Here is a 24,746-nt window from a genome sequence, read left to right as displayed (position 1 = left end):
TTGAACATTTACAAATTCTATGTTGAAGTGCTTGTAACGATTTAAGGCACATCTTTTTTGCATGAGTCTCTCAGGACGGCAGCAGATTCTGTTGAGTATCTATGGAGCAATTAATGATGGCAAGAAAAAGGCATTGAAGAAGCCACAACGTCCTAGTACCAGCTCCGCACTCGTCCGACGACCGAGCAGTGCTCGGCGTCCTGCACCTTTCGTCCGCACTGACAGCAAGGAGCGGCAACATGGTGATGAAGAAAATAAAACCAAACAACCTAACGGAGACCAAATAGAAATCGCGCCGACTCCATCGTCTTTTGAAGCCCGTATGAGCTTTGCCGAAGACGAGAAAGTAACAGCAATACCGAAACCCGCCTCTCAAAGGTTTGTGCAGTGTAATGGAGAGGGGAAACAGAAAATGGAGGCGATCACAGGCGGACGCAGTGAAAATGTTGCATCTGTTAGCAAAGGAACCAATGCTGCTGCTGTAATCAAAGATGGTGCTGTCATTTCGCTGTACGGGGATGGATTTCTTGAGATTCCGCTATCAAAAGGTCCAGAAGGTAAAGAATCGTCAAGACTGCTTGGTAGTAGTGGGTTTTCTATCACTATGTCATTATTCAAAGCCGCTGACACAGAAAAGCACAAAGCACGAGTGTACGGATGTTTCCTATTCCGACGGATCTCTTTTAGTTGCGGGTCTAACGAGTTCGTACACCTGCAGTGAAAAGGACGGAGCTCGACATACAACTCCAGAACTGGACGATACTGGAGACTTCGTGCGGTGGCTCTGCTGCGGCAGCACAGACAGAAGTGTATTTGGCTGCTTTGCTAACCAGGATGAAGGAAGCGAAGGTATACGCAAGCCGGGTTGTTTATTAAACGATTTTCAAGGTTTGTTGCATTGATAAAAGACTTGTTTCTTGGTTATTTGATTCTTAAAGGTTAAATAGTGACTTCTGCCATGTCTGGAGTAGGACCAGGCAAGTCGACGCCGAGATTGTTGTGTGCTAAGCTTCACGGTGAGAATTCTGATGACGAAGCCACATTTTCGATTTATGATCGCGGAGTTCATGTTAATTATCGAGAGAAAGGAGAAGACGGAGGTTGTCGTGTCCGGTGGAGAGGATGGGAATGCTTGGCCAATAATTACGAAGTACCAAGCAACCGCTGGGTCAATATCAAAGTGGTGTTTGACTGTCGATACCTTCAGATATTTTTCGACGATGAGCTAGTCGATTGTGCACGAATTCAGCCTGTTGAAACTCCCAGCACATTAAGCAATGGGTTCTCACGTGGAAGACGTGCGGGTGATATCTCTGCGTGGGTCCAAACACCATCAAGCTCCAATTCAGTGTATGTAGGAGGCTATCCTTCCCACGCGAGAAGTGTCAGAGATTGGCGAGCCAGAATCGGCTTTGTGGGGTTAATTTCTTCATTTAAGTTATGGAAACTGTCAAGCGATCAACAAAGGAGAAAATCCAACGAGATACCGAAAGAACTCCTCATTTCTTTGACAATTCCTGACGTTGGAAATGTACGGGACAATTCAACCTTCGACAACGTTGTAAATGTTCATCGAAATGTATTCTGGCGGCTCAATTCTCCTCCTATGTGGACACCAATTTCAGAGAAAGCTGCTACTTGCAGCGTCTCTACAGCAAAAGAATCGGTCGTGTTGCTGGCGAATTTCTTCGACGGTGGTCACTATGATGTTGGAGTTGCAAGTGCGAACTCCTTTGTGAATCTCATACTGACTGTTGTGCAGTCAGGAGACATTCGTGTTGTGATTGATTATGCTGCAGAATACAGTGTCCAGCGAAGTCACGATCATGTTTGCCGATCACACGTCGAGTACGAGCAAAAAACCAGTGCTCTTATTGCTAGTATCGAACAAATGAGTCCTTTACTTACGGTTGTGGTGAATTCTCGCTCACCGATTGGATCTTTTGAGATTTCAATGGAACTTACACGTGCTGCAGGGAGAAGCCCCGTTGTTGTAATGCTACATTCGATGAATATATCTGGCTGTTTCCCGAAGCTGGAAGATATCAAGAAGAAGATCGAGTCTATCGTGTTATTCGAGGCGAAGCGATCTCCAGGCGAAGAAATTCAGATCCAGGCGTTCCGTCATTTGCTCGCAGTAGCTGGCCAATCACGTCACAACAGAGAACGAATATTCATGGAATCAGTGATCAACCGAAAGCTAGTGTTGACTGAGCGAAAAGTGGCTGCAGAGTTCGAGAAGATTGGCTTTTTCTTCGCATCAACAGAGTTGCAAGAGGTCGTGAGTTATCTTAAACGTATCCAGGACAATTATTCCCGAACACATAACCATCGTATGGATGATCTGCCGAGTTTGTCGATGCTGACGCCAACTCCAACAGGACTGTACACGCTCCCGTTTATGAATACTTTGCTAGTGTCTTCGACTATGATGTGCGATAATGGCGGTCCGAGATCACCGTGGCGGTTCGTTTGTGTTCTCGTTGACCACGATTTCCAGCTCGTTGATTTCGTTCACGAAGGGTGTCCTGTAACAAAACGAGGGGGTATTTCTTATCGTCAGGGCCAGTCAACCTACAACGGCATCGTGGATCGCTTATACCTTCGCCTCACCGCTTTGTCCAACAGAGTTTTTTGCGTTCTGTTCTCTTTGCAAAAGATCACGGAAGACGAAAGTACCAATATCAGTGGCCCAAATTTTACAAGAAACATGTCAAAAGTGCGGATCCAAATTGAAAATGTGGAAGAGCATCAAGTTTTGGGCATGTTTGATACAAAACCACATGCGAAGTGTCGATGGTTTACCTTGGCTGCAGTATATCGATCGAAGAAAAACAATCAGTGGAAACTCCAGGCCATCGGAGGGTGTGGAAGTGCAACCTCTATCTATGCTGGTGTTGACGAATTAAACGTGTTACTCGCGGAGTTGAGAATCATCCAAACTTACGAAATCAGAGTATATTACATCGAAACTGGAGCTGAAAACGAACACTCAACAACGGAGAATCACGAGAGTCGAGATTTTGTTCGTCGTCTGGCAAAAAACATTCGCTTTGGTCGAAATGGTCGTATCGTGCTGGTTCCGGTACTGGAAAGTAGCGACAAGCTAAGTAACATTCGCTTTCGGATAGCATTGAAGCTGCAAGAAATGGAACACGAAATTGACGTCTACACGCACCACAACGCTGCGAATCGCTCCCTACCGACTATTCAATCGGTTTATCGCACAATTTTGCGCATTCTATCCCAGCATGGGATCAAGGAATGCCTACAACAAAACCCGTTCGCGCCGCAAAACAAAAAAGTAAGAAGGCATGTCGAGTTTCGAATCGTGAGTGCTCAGACAAATGATCCCGTTGAAAAAGTTCACGTCTTTATCGAGAAGAACGTCTCGTTTGATGCTCTAGGCTCGAATCTGGCAAAAACTGTGCTGCCAACACTGATGATGGGGTCTCGACTCATGTCAATTCGACGTCGCTTGCAAAAGAAACGAGTCACTGAAATCACACGAGAGGTGGCGGAAACTTTTGTCTCTGACTGTATCGCTAAGGCTTTAAAGCGAACAACGATTGCGACCAGTTTGAATGTCAAATTAGTATCCGTCGTACGTGCACGAGCGTTGTTGAGAAACGTTATGCGGCAACGATACGAGAAAATCAAAAATGGTATTATTGAGCGTGCGCGTAAGAGTGAACAGGCTCGCGAGTTTTCACAGATTTTCCCGACTCGACTGCAAAAGCTCTTTGCAAATTCTTTAGAATTATCGAATTCTGAACGGGATTTACTACGAAATTCAACAAGAGAAGAGCTTGCAGAACTCGATCTTATGCTGCGTGGAATACCTATACCGCTAAAGGAAAAGATGCCAATGGACGAAAATTACCTTCTTGAGGAGTGGACCAAGGCTCAATTTGCAACGGAGAGTCTTGAAGACAACTCAAAGAATGAAGCGAATTTATCGGAGAATCAAACTTCCTCGGAGGACTCAAGCAAGCCGGAAGAAACATCGGATGGAGTAGTCAAAGATCGCAGACAAGTACTTGTGACGGACAGTGAAGGGAGAGCGAGTTGTCGTCTGGTTCCTGGAAGCTATTCCCTGTACGTTTTCCATCTCGACTACTTCGAGTGGACGTCACTTGTTGCAGTCTACCCAACAATTTCTGCATCAGGACTCTCTAGTGGCCCTACAACAGCGACATCTTCGGTCCAGGAAATCGTGATCCCACTCGATGTATATCGATGGACTTATTCTCTGCAACTTGTGGATTATTTCCATCCTCACGCCAACGTTAAACTTGCTGGTATTCCGCTTCAAATCACCAACAATTGCAGTTCCGAGCGGCAAATTGTCATGACCGACTCGAACGGATGTGCCACGTGGGATGTGAGCAAAGGTTTGTACGCTGTCGATGTGCTCCGCGAATGCAGTTGCGTTCTGTACTCCGCTTTAAAGCAAGTGGTGGTAGACGGTGGTCGGTATCGCACTTCAAGGACAATTCCCATGCCTGTGCTGTTCGGTGGCGTCAAGGTGACTGTGCTAGTAGTTTCCATCAAAAACACTCATTCCGATCTGGCCAACATAAAATTCCATGCTGCTAGCTTTATTGGAAACATTGCAAATGTTACTGTGGATAAACGACGCAACGCACGAATTCCTATTAAAACTGACTTGGCTATGAAAGAAGAACCTAGCGAAGGTGACGTCTCTGTGGGCAGTTCACGGGTATTTAAGCTGCGACTTGGCACATATCGTCTAAAAGTTACATCAAATGATTACTTTCCAGTGTCGCTGCCAGTGAAAGTTACATGGGCGAGTAGTAAAACTCAAGCAAAAGATGGCAATCGATATCTCGGAGTATTGAGTCCACTGATCACAACAGAGCGAACATTTCGCGTAGTGTTGTCATATGTGGATGAAGTGGAGACCATGGATTTAATTCTCGAAGTGTGGAAGGATAAAGCACTCGTTGGGCATGTGTGGCGGCAAAACTCGGATAATTGCAGTCACGTGGAGCTGGAAATCATCAACACTCTTGAAGGGTGCGAGTATCAGTCTTTTTTACTTCATTGCCTACAAGGATTTACGTACAACTGCATCGTGGCATCGAATGTCTCTATGACACAGTTTTTACGCCTCCAAGTGCAGATTTATTCGTCTGCGGGGCTAATTTACCAGTGCTCGGACCCGCCTTCGATCGGCGAGTTGTACTGGCACGTTTGTTCCTGGGATAGTAGCGGCGCGCTGGACTCCACTACTGCGTGATCTAATGTTTAGTTCCCAGGGATGCGATAACTCGATTGCAAACCGAAGAGATGACGTCCAGACCTTCGCTTGCCGCGTTTTCCGAGAGTTGTAGAATGGTGGCATAGATTACATCCACGTCCACCGACTGGCGAAGAGTATTCACACTGAGCAATGCCTCTAGTAGTTCGAGAGTGACAACGACAAGATCGACGTCTTCTTCGTAAAGCGGCCAGCGAGCAAGCGGCTCGTGTAGAGTCTGGGTGACTGCGTGCGGGTTGGCCATGCAGAACGAGACCACGTGGAGGAGCAACTTATGCTCCGCTCGGATCAATCCGCACAGAATCATGAACGAGTGCACATTTTCCGAAGACACCACCGGATCGAGCAAGAAACTGGTGAAATCGCTGATCCATGGATGCTTTTCCATCTGAATTCCCAGTCAAATAACAGTATTTTAGTGCGCTTGTCATCGTCAAAACCTTATAGCAACGGTACATACCTGGAAGTCGTCGCTTTCAGCGCATCCAACGAGTACCGTAGCCACAGCTTCGGTGCGAAGACGCAGAAACTTTCCCCATTGAGAACCGTCCAGCATTGAAGGCAGTAAAGGCAGCACCAGTTCATTTGCCAGCGGATGAATGTCCTCACGACAGGCTGCAGCTATGCGAGTGAGGCCCGACACAATACGGTTTGCTGTGGACTTGGAATACCGGTCCAACTGATTGATAGCCTGACACAGCGTCACCACGGCAAGTTGACGGCACGAAGCGTACTCTGCACGAGCCTCCGGGACGGTAGACACACGTAGAACAGCCAACACGTCGCCGTACACACGCGGGTCAGCCAGAGTGCCAGCTACGTTGTGCAAAAAATCCACCTGGGAAGTAAGCAAGTTGGCAGCATCTGGATGGTGAAGCCAAGCGAGGAATGTTTCGACCAGTGTGTGTCGGATCGCAGAGCATGCCGCCTTAGCGTTGCGTCGCTCAGCTGATTGTCTCTTAAAAGATGTCAGTGCGGTCTATAGAATACAAAACGAGCGTGTGAGAATAGCAGCTCCAACCCGTTCTGATAATTTTTTGCTTACCTCAAGGCGAGGCATCACTGTGCTCATTGCCTGGAAAGCTCCTTCAAGTGTGGTAGCTGCAAGTTTATGCTGGAACAAGCAGATATCCCGGATAGACTCAAGCAGAGCGTTGATAAAATCAAAGTCAGGAAGAGCGATCAATTCTGCGTCATTCAACCTGAACACGACGTAAAAATGTCAATAAAAGAAAGAGAAAGACAACGCAAAAAGCCAAGCACGTACGCTTTGGTCATCTCATCCAGTGGAGTGGTAAATGATGTTGCGCTGTTTGCCACACTGTCAAAAACTGGGCCACTTGCAATAACCCGGTACATCACGGCCAATGCCTGTGCTGCTGTCATCCGACGAGTGTCCACTTCCAGCCACGAGCAAAGCACCTTGCAGCATTCCTCCTCCAGTCTCTTGACAACCGCCACTGACGAAGCTTTCTCTTCTTCTTCGTCCACAGTTTCCGATTTTGCCTCGGCGGTCGGTGCAAACATCGCGTTGGCAGTTGATAATTTCGATTCATCCGCTTCCATCTCCTCGACAAACGCTGGCAATGACAACAACGCGAACGCATTGGGTGGTGTGTACGGGAATTTGGCTTCCAGAAGTACAGCAACCGTCGTCGCCAGCTCCACTTTAACTGCCTCAGCGACTGTGGTATCCCGATTGCCACCTTCCTTTATCAGGAGCTCCAAAAGTTGCGGCAAAATCTCAGCAAAGATGGATTCTCGAACACCTACGTGGGTTTGCAAAGCCACAGTTGCAAACTCGCACGAAGGACGCAATAGCGCATTCATTCTCTGCGCTTTTTCCTCCGCAGTGATACTTTCGTCCTTGAAAAGCGGGAACAGCCATCTTAATTGCATCAGTACGTCGCTTACTGGCACTTGGTCGCTGAAAGACTCGAGAACTCGCGTAGACCCCATCAATGCCACCGCTTTGAGGCCGTAGTAACATTTGTGCGTCCACACCGGATACTGTAACACCGTGTTAAACGCATCGCGGTACCGCGGCAATAATGGAATCATCGCTTGTCTCTCAGTCACATAGCGAATAGTCTGCAAATTTGCAACAGGTTAATAATTATTTTTCACTTTTGTCATGTGAAATTGCCACTTTACCAACGACGCAGCGGATAACAATGTGCCCAGTTCCACTTCGTTGTCGTGAACAAGCGGCTGGTAGTTGGGTGGGGACGGGAGGAACTCGCTAATGGCATCGTCAAGCTCCTCGATCACTTGCAATAGGAAGACGAAGGTGGCGTCCACGCCGATGCTTGTGGAGTGCACACATTCCTGCACGTAGGCTGGCAAAAGGGTGAAAAATGGTGACAAAGAGCGTTGGCAGCGGCAAAAAGCGTGGCAAGCGTACCGGCGACGCCTCCTGATTGAGGGTCCAGTAAAGCACGCGCCAGCTCGCGGCGCGTCGGAGACGTTTTGGGGCTCGTCGAAGTGGCGGTGGCCATCTCAAAAATGACACGCAAATCATGATTTTGCTGCCCGTTGGTTGGCTAAGCGGGAGGCAACTCAAATGGCATACAAATTTCAAGTGTAACAAATGACAAAATGGGGTCAGCCGCTTCAACATGTCTCCGAGCAGCGCGGTGATGGCAAAACGAAATGGCAGAGAAGCAAATTCCCAAGTGAAGCAGTTACCTTTTGCAAGAGCATCAACACGAAATTGCAATGAAATGGACACCTTTATCATCTTACGGTGCATGTACATGTATCCAGCGCCGGTGAGGTGTCGATGGGCGATGACACCATTGGATTTGTCTTCTAGAACTCGCCGCCGAAGACAATCGAAGCGAGATCGTCGGCCGATTGCGGATACCTTGAACTCCAATCTGCATATGCAAACCAGGTTGGACGGCGGCAGACCAGGTGCCATCGCCGAGTTGTGCGAGTGTGTTGGCCAGTGGTTTCGCTGCTCAACGGCACACGCAGGAGGTGGACGAGGCAATGCCATGAATCCTCCAGCGCGCGTCCATTTGGACCGCGGCCGCGCTTCCCGCCGAGAAAACGACTTCGGCGGTAGACAGTCTCCATTTTTTTGGGCGCTAATGGTCAGAGGTGGCATGCGAGAAGCTGGCCTCATTGCCGCCATTATGGAGCCAGTGTTTCTTCCATTGCAAGTCATAAGTCTTGGTCCGCCGCTAGGTGGTGGACCTGGGACCGCAAACACGCTGCGCTCTATTTTTCACGATAAATTCGAAGATGCGTCGAAGCTGGCGCCTTGTCTGCTGCGGGCTTCTCCGGCTCACTTTCCCTCCAGCTCCTGTCTGCTGGTGCTGAATGCAAACCGATCGAGGCTCGACCGAAGCGCTGCTACAGCTACTGCTGGCTGGACGGTGGTCTGCGCTGATGACGAATTGATGGAAGCCTCCTTTACTACATGTGCCTCCGCTCCAGCGGAATGTCACTGCATTTTGCCAACACGTGCCCACCAAATTGGTGACCCAAGTTTACCAATTTGGAGCAACCCGAAGCTGATCCGCAAAATCGAATTACCGAATAATGGTACTTTTGTCTGTCAACATTTGGCAACAGGTTTTTCAAAAGAGGTGCACGTTGCGTGAGAGGAAGCAGGAAACCGCAACGTATTATACCGCCACATACCCATGATAGGCCTCATTTCTTCCGTACGGATTCCTGTGGTGTTTGCTTTTAACTCTTTCACGGCCAAAAATATTGAAACAACTCGCCAATACAGTAGTGCTGACTCAGCAGCTCATTTTTGCCACTTGAGTCAAATGTTGATCTTCTTACGTCCCAACCTTTCGCGCTTCTCTTTTTCAAATCGGCGATGTAGCCAACTCTGATGTGCAGAGAGCGGGCGTCAATCAACAAAAACCAAGAATTACGGGAAATGGATCATGTCTCGACGCAGCATCGACTCGAGAGGGGGACCAAACTCCTCGCCCACAACCGAATCGACCTCGTCGCAGTGAAACCATGGCGTCAGGAGGTGGCGTCCAAGTCGAAGGAGAAGCTGCTGAGCTTCATCCGCTGCGGATCCGTGTGTCCACGCCCGCATCTCCCGGTCCAGACAGTTTAGACACACCCGACGACTACTCTACACGAGGCACCAAGCGTCGGCGCGAGGAAGCCGCGCTGTTCCTGGAGAAAACGTACGAGCTACTGGAGCGCTGCCCACCGGAGCTGGCCAGCTGGACAGCCAAGGGCGACAGCTTCGTGGTCAAACAGCCCGCAGCGTTCGCCGAGCACGTGATCCCCACGTACTTTAAGCACCGCAAGTTCAGTTCCTTCGTGCGACAGCTGAATCTCTACGGATTCCGCAAGGTACGCGCTACATCCGCGTCGACTGTGGAGGACGCAGAGGAAGAGGACGCGAGTCCAAAGGATTGGTGGGAGTTCCGTCATGAACGGTTCGTTAGAGGCAGGAGAGACCTGCTCTGTGAGATCAGGAGACGCTCTCCTAGTGATGCAAGGGCGTCCACGCCACTGGCTGGGACTCCAGTGGAACGTGTTGAGTTCGAAGAACTAAGAGCCGAAGTGAGCGGTTTACGTGAGGAGATGCACAAGATGCAGAAAAGCAATCAGCAACTCACTGGGTTGTTGCAAAACCTGTTGCAACGATTTAGCGGGTCTGAGAATGACGGAGGCAAAAGCGCGAACCGACAGGAGTACACTAAAACGCCGGGTTTTACCACCTCTCCTTCTGTAGCTCAGAGCCAACCCAGATCCTTGCCGTCGATAGCCTTACCCAGTCCAACAGCTAGTGCCAGTCTTAGTGGACCTCAACTAGCGTTACTACAGCTTCGTCAGGGTCATCAACCGCAGGGTACACCACGTGATATCTTGACACCCCGCACTCCTGCTTCGGGGTCTTTTCACTTACGACCAGTACAGTCGTTGATGGTTAAAGTGAGCCCCAGCAGTCGACCGACTCCGAGTCCTCGCCCCTACGTCGGCACTCCTTCATACAGTCAACAGGATCAACTCAACAGGAACCGCTGGTACCAAACCACTCCGCTTCAACCATCTCCGACTGCAAACCGCTCGCCGGTAAAGCGTCTTCGCGTAGACTCCGCTACCTCCGTGTCGGAATCTCAATCTGGCTTCGGTCTCCGTTCCCCTGAGGACGTTGCAGTGCGTGAATTAAGTCGTATTGCCTCGGAGATCCGCTCCGAGCTACTAGCTTGTATCACTGCGCGTGTTACGGGCTTCTTACGTGTACACCGCGACCAGACAGACCCCACGCGTGAAGCTGATGCTGATGCAGTGGGCGAAGCTGTGGGCTCCGATATCCGGCAACAACTCGCTCTACTACAGGCATCAACGACTACAACGGACCCAAAGCTCTTAGACGCCGAGACAACGTGTATGTATCGCGTGGAGATTCTCAAATTCATCTCCCGCGAACTGCCTCGTGCTGTCCAAGAAGCTGTGGACAAGCGACTACCAGCACCGGAAAAGCTTAAGCAACGGCCAGCAAAAGACCGATCGCTGCTTGCATTGCTAGTGCAGAAGGCTCAGAAAGCTCTGGAGCGTCAAATGCACACGGAGACTGCAGCAGTAAACACAGGACGTCGCTGAAAGGAGAGTAATATTTTGATTAAAGTTTGACGATGTACTTGTTAGAATAGTAGTTGGGAGAGCGAGGTGTCGTCTTGTAGAGCGCGCGATACTTCGGACATTGACACACACGACGAGAGCTTTGTCGTCCAAAATGTGCGAACGGACATGGCAGCAGCGGAACGAGAGGCTTGTTTGCCATTCTTGTTGCCTCCTTGCTTGACGAGTGCATAGCAGTCGAGCGACATAAGGTGCGTCTGTAGTTCTTCACGCGATAAGCGAGGCATCCATGCAGTCTGCGGTTGGCTACGTAGACGTGCAAGTTCTTCACTGACTTGGTTCATATCACACTGTTGCAGTCCCTTGACGCTGCCAGAGGCGAGCGCTGTGATCACGTAGAGTAGCAGCTTGGCTTGTCGAGGTAGTTGCTTGATTTGCTGGACAATGGGAGACGACAGCAATGACGTCGTGCTCTGGAACACGTCACGCATCGTCACCTTGACTTGAATCGGCTTCTCCAAGTTGCTACAGCGTTGAAGAGCATGACGAGCTGATTGCTGAAGTAAGCTGATGGCTAGACGAGCGTCGCCATCACGAGCTGCCACTTTTCTAGCGATGAGTTCAATTGCACGCGGCTCGATGAACTTGTGCATTTCTGTGTCGTCTGCGCTTGGTGGCAATGCACGCTGCACGTAGCTCTGCATAATGAGCAGTAGCTTCTGGTGTGCATACGAGCCGAAAACGACTCGAGGAACGTGCGAGTCAGTAGAACTATCTCCAGTCAAATGGACACGAGAGACTTGCTCGTACATGTCGACACCGTTCATGATGCCCAAGAACTTGACACTATGAGGTGCAACAGCAGCCCATTGCACGAAGAAATGGAGCACTTGTTTCACTGTCGGCTGCACACGCACAGGCAGACGCAGCAGTTGATCCACTTCATCCAGCACCACGACAATCGAGTGTTTCTTCACTTTCGACCCGCGACGCTGCGTTGCAACGAACTTGTCCATCTCAAATGGGTCCAGTTGTTCGGGCACTTTCCAGCTCGTAACTTTTTTCACCTGCTCTGCCACTGCAGTGTACAAGACTGCGGGATCTGTGAACGTGCTGCAGTTGAGTTTCACTGCTGTCTTGTTGCGATTCACAGAACACTTCCGCTTCATTGTAGCCGATTTAGCCGATTCGAAGCCCTGTTCGATCAGCAATTCGTTTACTGACGAGCTCTTGCCTGTTCCTGGGGGTCCAATGATGAAGAGACTTGCACCTTGCTTTGCTAGGCCTTTCAGCACGTCACGGACGATCTGGTGCTCCTCGGCACGTCCGACAATCTGCAAAGTATTGCGAAGCATCTGACCGGAGCATATTCGCTGTAGTACTGACTGTGGGTCTTCAACGGGCTCCGGGATCTCGGCCTCAGTGTAATGGAGTGTTCTACAAAGCGCAGCGCGCTTTACGACGCTGGTCTTGGTCTCCGCCGGCTTCTCCGGAGTCTTATGGGCGCTCATTGCGGGAGTACGGGGCTTAGGATGATGCGGGGTCAGGAGCAACGGAGACGCGGAAGCATCGTCGGTCTTACGCTTCTTTGAGGCTGGCGGACTCAATGGTGCAGAGGAGGAGGCAGCCTCAAGCGCACGGAGGCGGCATTGCAACTGCTGTGCCAGCTCTGGCATGTGTTGACGCTTCTGGGCTCGCGTACGCATTGTAAGATAAGAAATCACGGCACACTACGACACCGACAAAACTCAACGACACAGATGCGCCCCTGAAGGCAAATCCAGTTGTGAACGGGGAGATCGAATGGCGCCAAGCCCAAAATGGCGCGAAACTTGTTTTGGCGAATAAGATTTAAGCGTTAATATTTTCGACAAATGAAAGGGATAGGATAAGATACGCGCTCTGGGATTCGTTGAAAATCGGTACCCGATAACGGTATCAGAATATGATAATCAGATACGTTACGTCCTCGCGAACATGAGGAGATTGGACATGAGCGCTACGGATGCTATCGATGAGCGATGCATCAATGTAGTCAAGAAGCAATCAGGTAAAGTAAATCATAAATTCTCTTAAGTTACAAAATGTTCTGCGCTCGAACCGGTGGAGGTGTCGACCTCGCATCTCGACAAGCTGCGGAAATCAGCACGTATTGTCTTCCCTCCTATCATCCTCGGTGGCGACTACAAGCTTTATTGTCTCCGCAGAGGTCAGCAGTTTGAGCCGCTCAATGCGGGACGTCAGAAGCGGATGCGAAGTGTCGCCCAAGTAGTTGCCTTTTTCAGTGATCATCCAAGTCTTGAGCACCGAGCGCATCTCGCAGTTGCGGGACAGTTTCCGCTGGAAGCAATTGATGCCACCACTCGCGAAGCCACTCTCAGCAGCCACCTGATCAGCTTCGTGCTCCAGACTCCAAGACAGGTACAAGTTGCCACCCACGATGCCCAATACACCTACAATTCCTGCAACAAGTTTGTTGGGGATCTTGTGAATCGCAACACAGCTACCCACTAGCGATGCCGGCAGGAAGGCACCCGTGAACATGGAGTGGTTCTTGGCAATGTGTGCGCTTTCGTGTGCCAGAACAAAGTCGATCTCGTCGCGCTTGGGAATATCATACTTGGCATGCAGGTGCGCAGGTGCGTAGAACGCGTCATACAACTCCATAGGCAGCACGATGCATGCACCACGCTGGCCGACAGTGAGGTTGGCTCCCATGGAGGCACCGGCGGACTGCTCGCCTACGCGGATGGAGATTCGTTCCGGGTTCTTGACGCCCACACGGGCTGCAATTTTCCGCACGTTGATAGCAAAGGGGTCGTTGCGGTCGAGTTCATGGGCGTCCAGACCTTGTGCCAATCGCAGTGAGTGTGTACTGGTGGGCTCCGCAATCGGGTACGACGCGTATCCGTAAAGCAATAGCGCCGACGCGCCGATGAACCTCTTCGAATATAGAGCCGTAGACATGAGTTTGATCGCTGCTCTGGTAGCCAATTTCCAAATGGGCTCAGCAGCGCCGCCGGGAACTTGCCGTGGTATCCGCATGGCGATCGTATTGCAGTGCGTTTTTCAGGCGGTCCAGCTTCGTGTGTCTTTGCTTCACGTTAAATGACAGCAACTCAGTATGGTGCTCGCCTTTGTTGCCGTCGATTTGCTGTTTCGTGTCTGGAGCGCCTGGATCTTCGATTCGGTTGAAATCCTTGCACACACACACGAGATGCTTGTCACAATGTCAACACGTAGGTCTCCTGCAAGTCCTACGTGCCGCTGCAAATAACCTGTGGGGTTCTGTGGATGCCTGGAATTCCAAATTGGCCATGCACGAAGCTCGATGACGCATGTCGTCCAGTTGAGGTGCGTGGACATTTAACGTCAATTGCATTGGCCTGAAACGTCCAGCCTTCCCACTGGTTAAAAATCAATATGCATCATGGGGATTGGCTAGAAAAGAATGTGTCCCATTCGCTTAAGTGTAGCCATCTCGGTGGTCGATGTTTTGGCTGGGTGACAAAATGTCGTTGGGAAATCTCAACTTGAGATTGAGAATCCCTGCATGTATACATGGGCCATTATTGTGTCTCCATAGCTTTAAAGATATCACCCCTAACGGCCACAATGAAGCCTTTGCTTTTCAGCGTAGACAGTTTTCCTTTATTTGCAAGTGGGTTCCACGCTGCTCCCATTGGCCGCATCACCTTCAGCAACTAACTATGGTTGCTATGGTTGCTGCTTGCCTAGATGCCGGAAGTCCTGCTTGCCATTCTTGCAGTACGGGCAGTGTTTGTTCGGTTCATAATCCGAAGATCCTTGGTCGTCTTCTGTCAGAGGACTGCGGCACGTAAAACAGGATACGACCGCCGCCTCGGTGAGATCCGGCTTGAGCGCCACACGATCGTCGAAGATGTAGCAGTCACCCTTGTAATGAGCACCGCCCACTTTCTCAAAATACTTGAGGATGCCGCCATCCAGCTGATACACCTCCTTGTGGCCCTCGTTTAGCAATGCATACGACGCCTTCTCACACCGCACTCCACCAGTGCAGAACATCACGATGGGTTTCTCCTTAGGTACCTGCTGTAGTTGCGTCCGCGCTTCATCTGGAAACGCGCGGAAACTCTTAATGTTCAGGTCTACTGCGTTCTCAAACGTGCCCAATCTTACTTCGTAGTCGTTCCTAAAAACCGACAAACACAAATGTCAGCTCTCACACACAATTATCACAACATATCGCTTTCGTACCTCGTGTCCAAGATGACCATATCCTTGTCGTCATCCATCCACGTCTTGAACTCTTCAGCTGAAATGTGTGCAGCTAGTCCGTCGACCGCCGGGTTCACTTCGTTCATGCCCATAGAGATCACCTCCTTTTTTATCTTCACCAACATTCTCGGCAGCGTCATACGCTCGGAGTACGAGTCTTTAAACTCCAAACCGCGAATTTCCGGGTGTAAGCCAGTGATCGCGACCTTCATGGCCTCCACAGCTTCTGACGACCCCGATAGTCGAATATTCACGCCTTCTGTGGACAGCAAAATGGTCCCACGGAGCTGATCCTCGCCGAAGCGCGCTGCAGCTTGCAATAGTTGCTGTCTGATCTCGGGCAATCGCTCCGCTGCCAATACGCAGAATCCATAAGCCGACGAGTTCACATACGAAGTCGTCGCGGTCATTGTCACCCTTCCTGTCGTTTCTAAATAACCTAGTTAGAAACACCCTATCCTATTTTTAAAGTACTGAACTCGATTGCCTCTGCCTACTTTTTCTAAAAAAAGTAGGCAGATGAACTCAATTAAACTAGGCAGAGCTTAGAGCGATTGATTGGCTATTCTGTGAGATTTAACTCACAGAATAGCCGATCAATCAATCGCTATTTAAGCGTGATTACGCTGGCTGGATGGCATTCAGACGAAAAAAAAAACCATTAAAATTTTAATGGGGTTTTTTCGTCTGAATGCCATATTAATTCGACAAGCGTAATCATCAAATCTCACATATTTTATTACGATTGATTATATAAGATTTGAGCAGTCAAGCTCATAAGAACTTTTTTTTTTTCGGGAAAAGTGCTTTGACACTCATCATTTCCAGATTATCATCACAGCAAAAAGCCGACAATGGGGCCCCGCGAGTGGATGGAAACACCGAGCGTCGTGCTGGACGAGAAGCGTCTGCGGCACAACATCGAGCGGATGCAAGCGTTGGCGACGGCGAACCATGTGAACCTCCGCCCCCATGCCAAGACGCACAAGACGCGGGAGATCGCAACCATGCAGTTGGAAGCTGGAGCCTGCGGTCTCACAGTATCGAAGCCATCCGAAGCGCTGCAATTTCTGCGTGGTGGAGTACCAGGCCTTAAGAGCCTAACGCTGGCGTACCCAGTAGTGCAGTCCAACAAGGTGCAAGAGGTTCTCAAGGCAGCGCAGGAAGCTGGGGTGGAATTCTTGCTGACAGTGGATAGCTCGGAAGGTGTTGATGCTGCGCAGAAGGCAGCGGAAGCCTGTGGCTGTACTTTGAAGTTGCTGATTCACGTTGATGTGGGGTATCATCGCGTGGGCATTGAGGAGGACAACCCAACGCTGCTCCGGCTAGCGCAGCGAATTGACAAGACGAGTAATCTCGAGTTTCGCGGACTACTGTCCCACGCTGGTCACGGTTACCGCTGCAAGTCCGTCGCGGAATGCTCTGAAGTGGCAGAGACGGAGAGGCAGATTATGGTTCGCATTAAGGACAAGCTTGAGGCGAATGGAATCGTGGTTCCGGTCGTGTCTGTGGGCAGCACTCTGACGGAGCCTGCTCGCAAGAACTTTGCTGGAATCACGGAAATTCGTCCTGGAAACTACGTCTTCCTGGACCGCACTCCCGTTCGTATGGGCCTGTTTTCGGTGCAAGATGTGGCGTTGACTGTTTTGGCGACGGTTGTGAGCTCGAACAAGTACAATTTCATTGTTGATGCTGGGTCCAAGGTGCTGAGCTCAGACGGAGCTCGTTCGGCTGGCGAGTTCGGCTCGTCGTGCTTCGGACTCGCTTTTTACGAAAAGGACTTTGAGCGTGTGGTCAAGGAGCCTACGCAGAACAAGACACTGCTCGACGATGGAAAGGAACTCATCTGTTTCGAAGTGACGAGTCTGTCGGAAGAACACGGATGGGTGAAGAAGATCGATGGCATTCCTTCACCTGGTATCGGTGAGCGTCTCGTTATCGTGCCCAACCACGCCTGTGTGGTGTCCAACCTCACCAACAAGTTCTACGTCCAAGGCGACGAGCCAAAGAGCTGGTCTCTGTTGTCTCGCGGGTGCACGCAGTAGGTTGGCAGTTTGTGGAGCACAGGATCTCATTGACAGACCTCTACAAGGTACTTCACGTAGTAGCTACTTAGCGTCACTAAAACCACTGCAACTGAAGGTTTTGAACAAATTCGCGGTTGGTAGGATCTCCCATCCGCTGCATCAACTCCTCCGTCGTTTGCGGTAGTTTACTATTCGCTCCACCGTCTTTGGCTCGGAAATTCTGCAGCATCTGAACTGTGGCAGCCTCAATCACTTGCAACTCTTTCGTGTGCGTTGCCATGTAGTGGTCAAATGCTTCTGTTTTCAGGTGAGACTCATGCAGAGATCGTACCCACTCGTCCTTATAGGCAAGCTTCATGAGATGTCTACGGAATGGAGATCGCAATATTTTGGTGATCATGGCCCTGAACGTCGCGGTCTCCACATCTGGTGCTTGTTCGCTCGGATCTATCGGATAGTAAGCAGCACTTTCAGCCTTTGCATTTGGTGGTGGTGAATGGTACACCCATGTCGTAAGGGCATATCTCGGCTTGTTCGCTGGCATCACGCGGTGTAGCATTTGCTGCGACGAAAACAGTACTAACTCACCGAAGCGCGGCTGCACCACTACACGTGATTTCGGGAATGGATACAGCACGATTTCGCCTCCATCTTCTTGTTCCCACTCCTCATTCAAGTAAAGCACAGCTGTGACGCATTTGCCATCGTCTCCGTACGTGTCGAAGTGCATGGGGAAGCAGGCTCCTCGTCCAGTATTGTGCTGTATCTTCACCATGTGGCCTGCCAGTCCCAACCAGTCCGGTAGCGCTTGACGTAGTGGCCCAAACACCACTTGCTGCTCGAAAAAATCCCTCAGATATGGCACAGATGACTGGTCTCGAATCGTATCCAGCGCCAACTCCGTCTCGAAAATGTCGTGCTTCTCTAACAGCAGCGTCTTGGTCGCTGACTTGTCCACGTCATTCAGTAAAACATGCGTCGAGTTCGGGTATAATTGGTTACTCGTATGCAACAGCTTCATCTCGTCACGTAGGTGACGCAGATATTCGACTGGGAAGGCGTCGCGCACCACATAGTAGCCATCTCGGAGAAGCCCATTTACCAATTCGGACGTCACTGATACGCCCCAATTAGCGCCGACCCGGACTTGAGCTGGGGCTGGTGACTGCAACGATGAGAATGGCAATCGGAGGCGCGGGAGTGTCCGCCTCGGCACGCTCAGCATTTTTGAGTATATCCCTTTGTTTGGCATATCATTCGATAGCGTAGGGCTCATGCACATAAAGTGATAGTGGTGGAGTTCATGCCAAGCAGAAATTGTCGCTCTATGATAATGGTGTACGTTTGAATGCGTCCTGAAGATAGGTTGGTGCAAGGAATGCCATGAAGTTAATGCTATTGTTGCGTGCTCCAGATGCTTCACCTCCATGAATGGCCAATAGACTTTCAACGCTGGCAAGCTTATAAAATGAGCCTTAGCGTGGTCTTGTGTATGGCCATCGTGAATTCATGCGGGTGCTGCGCTTCCCGCAGTATATTCAGTCGGCTGGGCGACGTACAACACAAGTGTCGGTATTAACTAGGATTATATGTAAGTTGAAGTGTAGTCAGCTTTGATAATTCTCAAAAAGCTTTTCTCGTACTGCAGCCTGCAGCGCAACTGATGTTGGGGAGTGAGCGTGAGCAATATTGTACAGAATTTGAATCAATCTTTGTCGATGAATTATCGCCCGACGAGGTCGGAGAGTTCCTTTCAGACGTCCTAGCCTCGAAGATGAAGAGCGACAAAACACTGCTGCTGGTCGGACTACAAGTGTCCTTTTCTTTTCAACGTCCAGCACCGCCAAGCACACATAGTTCACTGTTACACACGTTGTGTGTCTTTATCGCCATGATCTTCTCACGGGCGCCAACTGCTAATACATGTACATGATGATCATCGGAATCAAATGAAGCCGCTGATCCCACAACTTCTATCAGAGCCAGCATTGACGCTGGTCATCAATTGGCTGCGACAACGCCAGAGGGGTGGCAATCACCTCGATGTATAAGGAACCAGGAGTCCTGTCATTGCTGTTGGGCCCCTGAGCAGGAGTCCAACAACAATGCCGATCGCCGGAGATGGTGTCACCAGCTGTGCTCCTTCGACGTCGCGTGCACGCGCTCGTTGAACGTTGAAGTGGACAGAGCTCTCTCTCGTGTCGCGATAATAGCAGCGGCGCTTTCCGACTTGGAATCATCGACTCCCCATCCCAATTCGTACTCAAACATTTTTCTATCGCGCCTCATACCAAATGTATCGGAAATGACACCCGCAAAAAATCACAACGTTACGCTACGTTAAGTATCTGATGTATGATTGGTCAAAACCCCGTCTCACTTTCACCCAATCGCAACATTAATTGATCTCCTATTGGGTAAAACCCCGTCAACCTCGTTTTTGACTTGAGAGACGGAGTTCCGAGCCGCCGACTATCGAGCGCGCCGAAGGCGTCCAAGTGCCTCCAGGACACAGACAACGTCGCTGTCTTCCCCCCACTAGCGCCTCAATCTCCGTATGGCGCACGACCGCGCAGCCGCTGTGACTGCAGCCACAGCGCGCGCGGGGCCGCCGCTGCTCGTGGCTCGCAACTTGTTACCTTCTTCCGCCAGCGTGAGCAGCAGCAGCGTCAGCGCCAGCACCACGAGCGTCATGAGCTCGTCCTCGTCCTCTTCAGTCGCCACTATGGGGACACGCAGCACCAGAAGAAGAGACCGCAAGTACGTGGGGGATGCTACTGTCACGACGACATCCTCCTCGACGCTGTCCACCGCGTCCTCGGTGGACGTTTCGTCCACTGCCACAACTGAAGCGGCTCGACGCGCGCGACGTCACACGCATCACAGTCAACCAGACCAGGATCCTAAGCGTGAGAGACGGCGAGGAGCGTCCTCTCCGCATCATCACCATAGTAACAGCCAGCACAGACGTCCACGGACGAGAGATGCCGGTCCAGGAAACTCTATGGTATCAGACGCCAATGCTGACATCGGTCCAGAGAAATTTGCATCTAAAGTACTGGCCAAGACGCATACAAAGAGTGTGGCGTCAATGGAATCGCCACCAGCATCACCGGAGCATTATTCTTCCTCGTCATCGGGCGGCCAGGGTAGTGATAAGGAGGAGACGGCTGGACAAACGGACCAACAGAGACAGCAGGTAGCAATGAAGCCTTCGAGGATGGTCGTTAAACGACGAGCTACAGCGCCTGCCAGCAGTAATAGTGCTCGTCGGCCGTCGACGGGACCTACACCCGTGCCATCGTCACCTGCTCGACAACCTTCTAGGAGTGTGGGGAAGCCAGGAACGACTAGTAGTCCACGCGTTGGAGCTGGTAGTCCGCCAGTTGGAACCACCAGTCCTGGACGAACTACCAGCAGCTTGGAGAGGTGGCAAATTCGATTGCAACGAACCGCTTCGGGCAATTCTAGCGGCACAGATGACGAACGTCATGGACGGGAGCCGTCGTCTTCAAGAAAATTATATAGTAATCACCGCAGTCGCCAGCTCATGGAGAGCCCACCACCACCAGATCAGGTAGCAGCTACAAATCGAAGACTTGGAAATGACTCCCCGTCAGTGGATCAAGCGAGAACGCGAGCACGAAGCACGTCACGAGGCTCCAGACAGGCGTCGCCAGGAGGAAGCGGAGGGTTACCACCGCCACCACCTCCATTATCACTTTCGACAGACGGACAGGGCTCAACTACTCCTCGAACATTGGCACGGAAGGTCCCACAGCTTGACGATGATACTGAAGGAGGAGATGACGATTCTTCGCCGAAGCCTCGACCTGTTCGTATTCGTTACGAGACACCAGAGCGTGGCATGGGCGGCAAACGCGAGATTTCTCACGCTTCGCTTGGCAAACTCATCGCGCGTCTCACAGATGCTCACCAGTACGACACAGAATTCCGTGACGTGTTTCTGCTGACGTATCGCTCGTTCTGCTCACCTTACGACTTCATTAAAAAGCTGCTGAAACGCTACACTGCAGTGCTGTCGCTATGCGGTAACGTCGACCCGGAGACGATTGAAGAAACTCAGCGATTGCTGGACCAAATCACTCTCGAGGAAGAGAGTGAGCAGCGTTCGTCGAACTTGACGTCAATTTCAACTGCAAAATCTGATATCAATACTGGAATGGAAGCCAACGTGTCCATCATGCGTCTGTTAAGTGTACTCAAGTTCTGGATCAAGGAGAGCGGCTTTATTGATCAAGATCTGATGAATGATCGCAAGGCCCAGAAGAAACTCATGGCATTCCTGAGCGAAATTCAGAACACGTCGCCCATCCCATCCATTCGTCGCCACGCTGAGAATTTGCTATTGACTGTCGCACAGTTGCTATCATCGCAGAAGCAAGTGCAGCAAGCTCAACACACTCAAGCTCAAGCTCAGACGAAGACTCAATCGCAAAGAGGACCTGCTAAAGTTCCTCCTCCTCCAGCACTAGTGACGTCTTCTTCTGCATCAGCAGTGCCGGATAAATCCTTCTCGAGACCAGGTGGTGATGTAGTTCAAGACCCTCAAAGTGCAGTAGCTCTGGCCATGGCGCACCAGCTGAGTGACCGTGGAGCGTCACATTCTCGAATGCGCGCCCAAGCTGCCACTAAACTGGCTTTGGCACGATCGTCTTCAGACCCGAAGCGTGAGAGATCTATGGTGAAACTTCGCACGAAGAACTCGAACGGTGACATATTCCAGCTTCGAAGTCGGTCGATTCCTTCGGGAGCGGATGATCAAGCGGTAGCAGCGGCAGCGACTAGAGATCGAATGCTACGCAATGGCGCACAACACGCCGCTGTGTCTAGTGCCGCTGCTGTGGCTCCAAAGATCGCACGAGGTATCACCACTGGCAGTGCCGAGGCTGCGATCAAAGCTAATGCCAATGACACCAGTGCAGGCGGCTTCGATGAGATTATCCAGGATACGTTGCAACGTGCCCGGCAATCGGCGGCTTCTCGTAAGAGTGCACGAATTAGTTACGACAACGTGGAGCCTTTGTCTGGGTTAAGTGCACAGGAGCTGGCCGATCAACTTACGCTTATGGAGGCAGATCAATACTTCTCGAAACTGAACCCCCGTGAGCTGACCAACAAGGCGTGGACGCGTGAGAACAAACACCGAGAGGCCCCGCATGTGATGGCTTTGATTGAGCTCTTCGACGCCACGGCTGAGTGGGTTTCTAGTGAAATTCTGCACCCGCAGTTGCAGGCTGTGGAACGCGCCAAGATGATCACGCTGTTCATTGATGCAGCGGATAATTGCTACCAGATGAACAACTTTAACACGCTCTTTGAGATCACGACAGGACTGTCGGCGCCGTGTATCCGACAGCTCAATACAACGTGGAGTCTCGTGGGTGCAGCGGCGCAGGAGAAATACCAGTGTCTTCAGCAGGTATGTTCGCCTGATGACAACTACCGCAGCTATCGTCAAGCGTTTGCACTGGCAGAAGGGCAGCCGCGACTTGCGTGTTGGTTCATCCTAGTCAAGGATCTGTTCACTTATGAAGAAGCCATGAAGTCCATGGAAGACGGACTTGTGAACTGGCAGAAGTTCCGCAAGATCTACCGAGTCATCAGGGAATCACTGGATCGACAGAATTTTAACTACGTACCTCCAAGTGGTGGAGCTAATGGCGCTGGAAGCAATGGTACCAATACGGGCGGTGTGTCAAGGAAAGGCCGCGGTATTCTACGGCACGACAGGAAGAACCAGATTCACATTCGGCATCGGATTGACACGTACGTTGCCTTTAGATGCTTGCTGTTTGGCTTGCAGGTTGACTGACAAGATTTGTTTTTGTGACGATGTGTAGGATCCGAAAAGACAGCTCGGTGCTGTATCAACTGGCACGCAATGCCAACACACAGGAGAGCATTCTGTTTGTGAACAGTTTATCGGAGGCAGGTTTCTTGTAATGCAACGAGAACACCGGAGGAAGTCGCGCCCGATCCTGCCTCATGCAATGTACAAAACGTTATTCAGAGCTGCAACGATTGGAGTCAGCTCAAGAACAGAATGAAAGAAAAAGCAAATAAACCCTTGTGAAAATCCCTGGTGGCGCGCTTTTGGACGGAAACCTGGGAAGTATCGTACAAGCGGATCATTCATGGACTACCAGCAGTGCAGCTCAATTTTTTGTGCTGGAGCTACCGTCGTCCGTCTCCCATTTCTCTTTGACCTGTGCTTCTGCCTCTGCTGATGACCTTGCGGCCGCTTCAGATTTCCCCTTCTTCTCCTCACCCTGTTGCTCTTCATCAGACGAAAGCTTCCGTTTAGCACCAGCCTCACGCTTCTCCTCTGTCTCCTTCCCGTTCTTTGGCTTCTCTTTTTCCTCTTCAGCAGTCCCAGTCGGGAGCCTTGCATTGTCAAATAGAGCCTTGGCCGACACACCCACACTAACATCGCCCTCATTTTTTCTCTCGTCCAGTTTCATCTGCACCTGACGGGAACGCCACTTGTACAGCTCGTCCAGAAAGTCATCTCGGTCCAGATCTTTGGCTCCCAGCCCCATTTTATAGTCCATAGACATGCCCAGATCCCACATCTTGAAGCCTGCAAGGTATAAGAACTTGCTCAGCGCATGCAGCTGTACTGTGCCTGCTCCATTAGCCCGACTGAAGCCTGTCAGACTCGTGTAGACGCTGCCGACGGTGTATCCGAGCTCCCCGGCGACCAAAGCGTCCGTGGCAGCGTCGTAGAGCTCTACTGTGAAGAATCGGACTTTACAGCCAGGATAGAGCTCTACGCCGTCGTCTCCAGCTTGAAATAAGGTCTTGAAGCTATCAACAATTGGTGGATACAGCCATGGGATGCCATGCTTCTCGTGGCAGCCTTCCACGACGCCTTCAAAGTCGCGATTAAGTACGAACTTAAACTTCTTGGCACGTTTGCGTACGATCTTGGGCACGTGCTCGGGTGCATTGGGCTTTAGAAGCAGCACACAACGCTGACGGTGCAGCTTAGGCAGCAGGAAACACTTGTCTTGGAACTCCGACGCGATGGGCAGGAATCCTTCGTACATGAGGTGGCTTAGGAGCAGTGGGTCGAAGTGGCGAGACACGTAAAAGTCATCCTGCGAGTGGAATACGAAGTGCCGCAGGTGCTGGGGGACGTAGTCGGCGTCCGACCGCCGAGCGCGAGGTGGCGGCGTCATGATGAACTAGATTGTGACGGAAGTGCGGTTTTGAAGCCATCCGTGATGTGGTGCACGTATTCGGTGGCGAGTCTGAGTCCAAACCTGATATTCTGTGGCAGTTAAAGAAGTAAAACTTGCGTAAGTATTGTGGGTTCTACACGGGCGGTTCTTTGAATGAGCCATTCCTCAAACAGTCCCAAATCGGCAAATTTGGACGAAATTCACAATACAAAGTAGAAACGAGATGTCATGGTCTGAAGCTCAGTTGCCTAGGATAGCACGGCACTTTTGAAGAGATGGAGTTTCATAGACATCAGTTCAACGCTGCTGCAAAATTCTCGATGTCAGTCGAGAGCAGTACATGCAGTCACGCATGCAATGCATTTTTGCCTGCTTTGAGACACAACACAACCACTG

At 50.8% G+C, this 24,746-nt stretch overlaps 11 protein-coding genes across 13 annotated transcripts; 5 read left to right on the top strand and 6 right to left on the bottom strand.

Moving 5' to 3' along the window:
- Positions 1-61: 61 nt before the first annotated feature.
- Positions 62-6,533, top strand: PPTG_16591 (hypothetical protein; the record flags this gene model as incomplete). Its single annotated transcript, XM_008914165.1, has 4 exons — positions 62-651; positions 719-888; positions 948-1,016; positions 1,800-6,533. The coding sequence occupies 4 exons, from the start codon at positions 62-64 to the stop codon at positions 5,261-5,263; spliced, it is 4,293 nt and encodes a 1,430-aa protein (XP_008912413.1). The 3' UTR covers positions 5,264-6,533.
- PPTG_16590 (hypothetical protein) lies at positions 4,850-7,950 on the bottom strand. 3 transcript variants are annotated; one of them, XM_008914162.1, is made up of 6 exons: positions 7,689-7,950; positions 7,439-7,623; positions 6,552-7,375; positions 6,330-6,486; positions 5,745-6,263; positions 4,850-5,672 (listed from the first exon to the last, which is right to left on the bottom strand). In XM_008914162.1, exons 1-6 carry the CDS (start codon positions 7,780-7,782, stop codon positions 5,265-5,267), a joined length of 2,187 nt encoding a protein of 728 aa, XP_008912410.1. In that variant the 5' UTR covers positions 7,783-7,950; the 3' UTR covers positions 4,850-5,264. The 3 variants fall into 3 exon arrangements, with proteins under 3 accessions (XP_008912410.1, XP_008912412.1, XP_008912411.1); XM_008914164.1 differs by having other exon boundaries at positions 4,850-6,263; XM_008914163.1 differs by lacking the exon at positions 7,689-7,950 and having other exon boundaries at positions 7,439-7,658.
- Positions 7,822-8,916, top strand: PPTG_23944 (hypothetical protein). The gene has a single exon (XM_008914161.1). It carries the CDS (start codon positions 7,903-7,905, stop codon positions 8,893-8,895), a length of 993 nt encoding a protein of 330 aa, XP_008912409.1. The 5' UTR covers positions 7,822-7,902; the 3' UTR covers positions 8,896-8,916.
- A 237-nt stretch (positions 8,917-9,153) lies between these two features.
- On the top strand, positions 9,154-11,815 carry PPTG_16589 (hypothetical protein). The gene is made up of 2 exons (XM_008914160.1): positions 9,154-11,106; positions 11,215-11,815. The coding sequence occupies exon 1, from the start codon at positions 9,272-9,274 to the stop codon at positions 10,874-10,876; it is 1,605 nt and encodes a 534-aa protein (XP_008912408.1). The 5' UTR covers positions 9,154-9,271; the 3' UTR covers positions 10,877-11,106; positions 11,215-11,815.
- On the bottom strand, positions 10,870-12,664 carry PPTG_16588 (hypothetical protein). The gene has a single exon (XM_008914159.1). The coding sequence runs from the start codon at positions 12,559-12,561 to the stop codon at positions 10,918-10,920; it is 1,644 nt and encodes a 547-aa protein (XP_008912407.1). The 5' UTR covers positions 12,562-12,664; the 3' UTR covers positions 10,870-10,917.
- A 233-nt stretch (positions 12,665-12,897) lies between these two features.
- PPTG_16587 (hypothetical protein) lies at positions 12,898-14,152 on the bottom strand. Its single transcript, XM_008914158.1, has one exon. It carries the CDS (start codon positions 13,898-13,900, stop codon positions 12,998-13,000), a length of 903 nt encoding a protein of 300 aa, XP_008912406.1. The 5' UTR covers positions 13,901-14,152; the 3' UTR covers positions 12,898-12,997.
- A 169-nt stretch (positions 14,153-14,321) lies between these two features.
- On the bottom strand, positions 14,322-15,626 carry PPTG_16586 (hypothetical protein). Its single transcript, XM_008914157.1, has 2 exons — positions 15,095-15,626; positions 14,322-15,029 (listed from the first exon to the last, which is right to left on the bottom strand). Exons 1-2 carry the CDS (start codon positions 15,523-15,525, stop codon positions 14,573-14,575), a joined length of 888 nt encoding a protein of 295 aa, XP_008912405.1. The 5' UTR covers positions 15,526-15,626; the 3' UTR covers positions 14,322-14,572.
- A 287-nt stretch (positions 15,627-15,913) lies between these two features.
- On the top strand, positions 15,914-18,160 carry PPTG_16585 (hypothetical protein). The gene has a single exon (XM_008914156.1). The coding sequence runs from the start codon at positions 15,970-15,972 to the stop codon at positions 17,158-17,160; it is 1,191 nt and encodes a 396-aa protein (XP_008912404.1). The 5' UTR covers positions 15,914-15,969; the 3' UTR covers positions 17,161-18,160.
- PPTG_16584 (hypothetical protein) lies at positions 16,890-18,377 on the bottom strand. The gene has a single exon (XM_008914155.1). It carries the CDS (start codon positions 18,365-18,367, stop codon positions 17,237-17,239), a length of 1,131 nt encoding a protein of 376 aa, XP_008912403.1. The 5' UTR covers positions 18,368-18,377; the 3' UTR covers positions 16,890-17,236.
- Positions 18,378-19,574: 1,197 nt separating this feature from the next.
- Positions 19,575-23,729, top strand: PPTG_16583 (hypothetical protein). The gene is made up of 2 exons (XM_008914154.1): positions 19,575-22,932; positions 23,007-23,729. The coding sequence occupies exons 1-2, from the start codon at positions 19,700-19,702 to the stop codon at positions 23,107-23,109; spliced, it is 3,336 nt and encodes a 1,111-aa protein (XP_008912402.1). The 5' UTR covers positions 19,575-19,699; the 3' UTR covers positions 23,110-23,729.
- PPTG_16582 (hypothetical protein) lies at positions 23,087-24,436 on the bottom strand. Its single transcript, XM_008914153.1, has one exon. The coding sequence runs from the start codon at positions 24,345-24,347 to the stop codon at positions 23,322-23,324; it is 1,026 nt and encodes a 341-aa protein (XP_008912401.1). The 5' UTR covers positions 24,348-24,436; the 3' UTR covers positions 23,087-23,321.
- Positions 24,437-24,746: the final 310 nt, after the last annotated feature.

Source organism: Phytophthora parasitica (genome assembly GCF_000247585.1).
Source record: "Phytophthora parasitica INRA-310 unplaced genomic scaffold supercont2.58, whole genome shotgun sequence".
NCBI classification, from domain to species: Eukaryota; Oomycota; class Peronosporomycetes; order Peronosporales; family Peronosporaceae; genus Phytophthora; species Phytophthora nicotianae.
The sequence above is the reverse complement of the archived record's forward strand: the minus strand, read 5'-3'. Positions and strand labels throughout refer to the sequence as shown.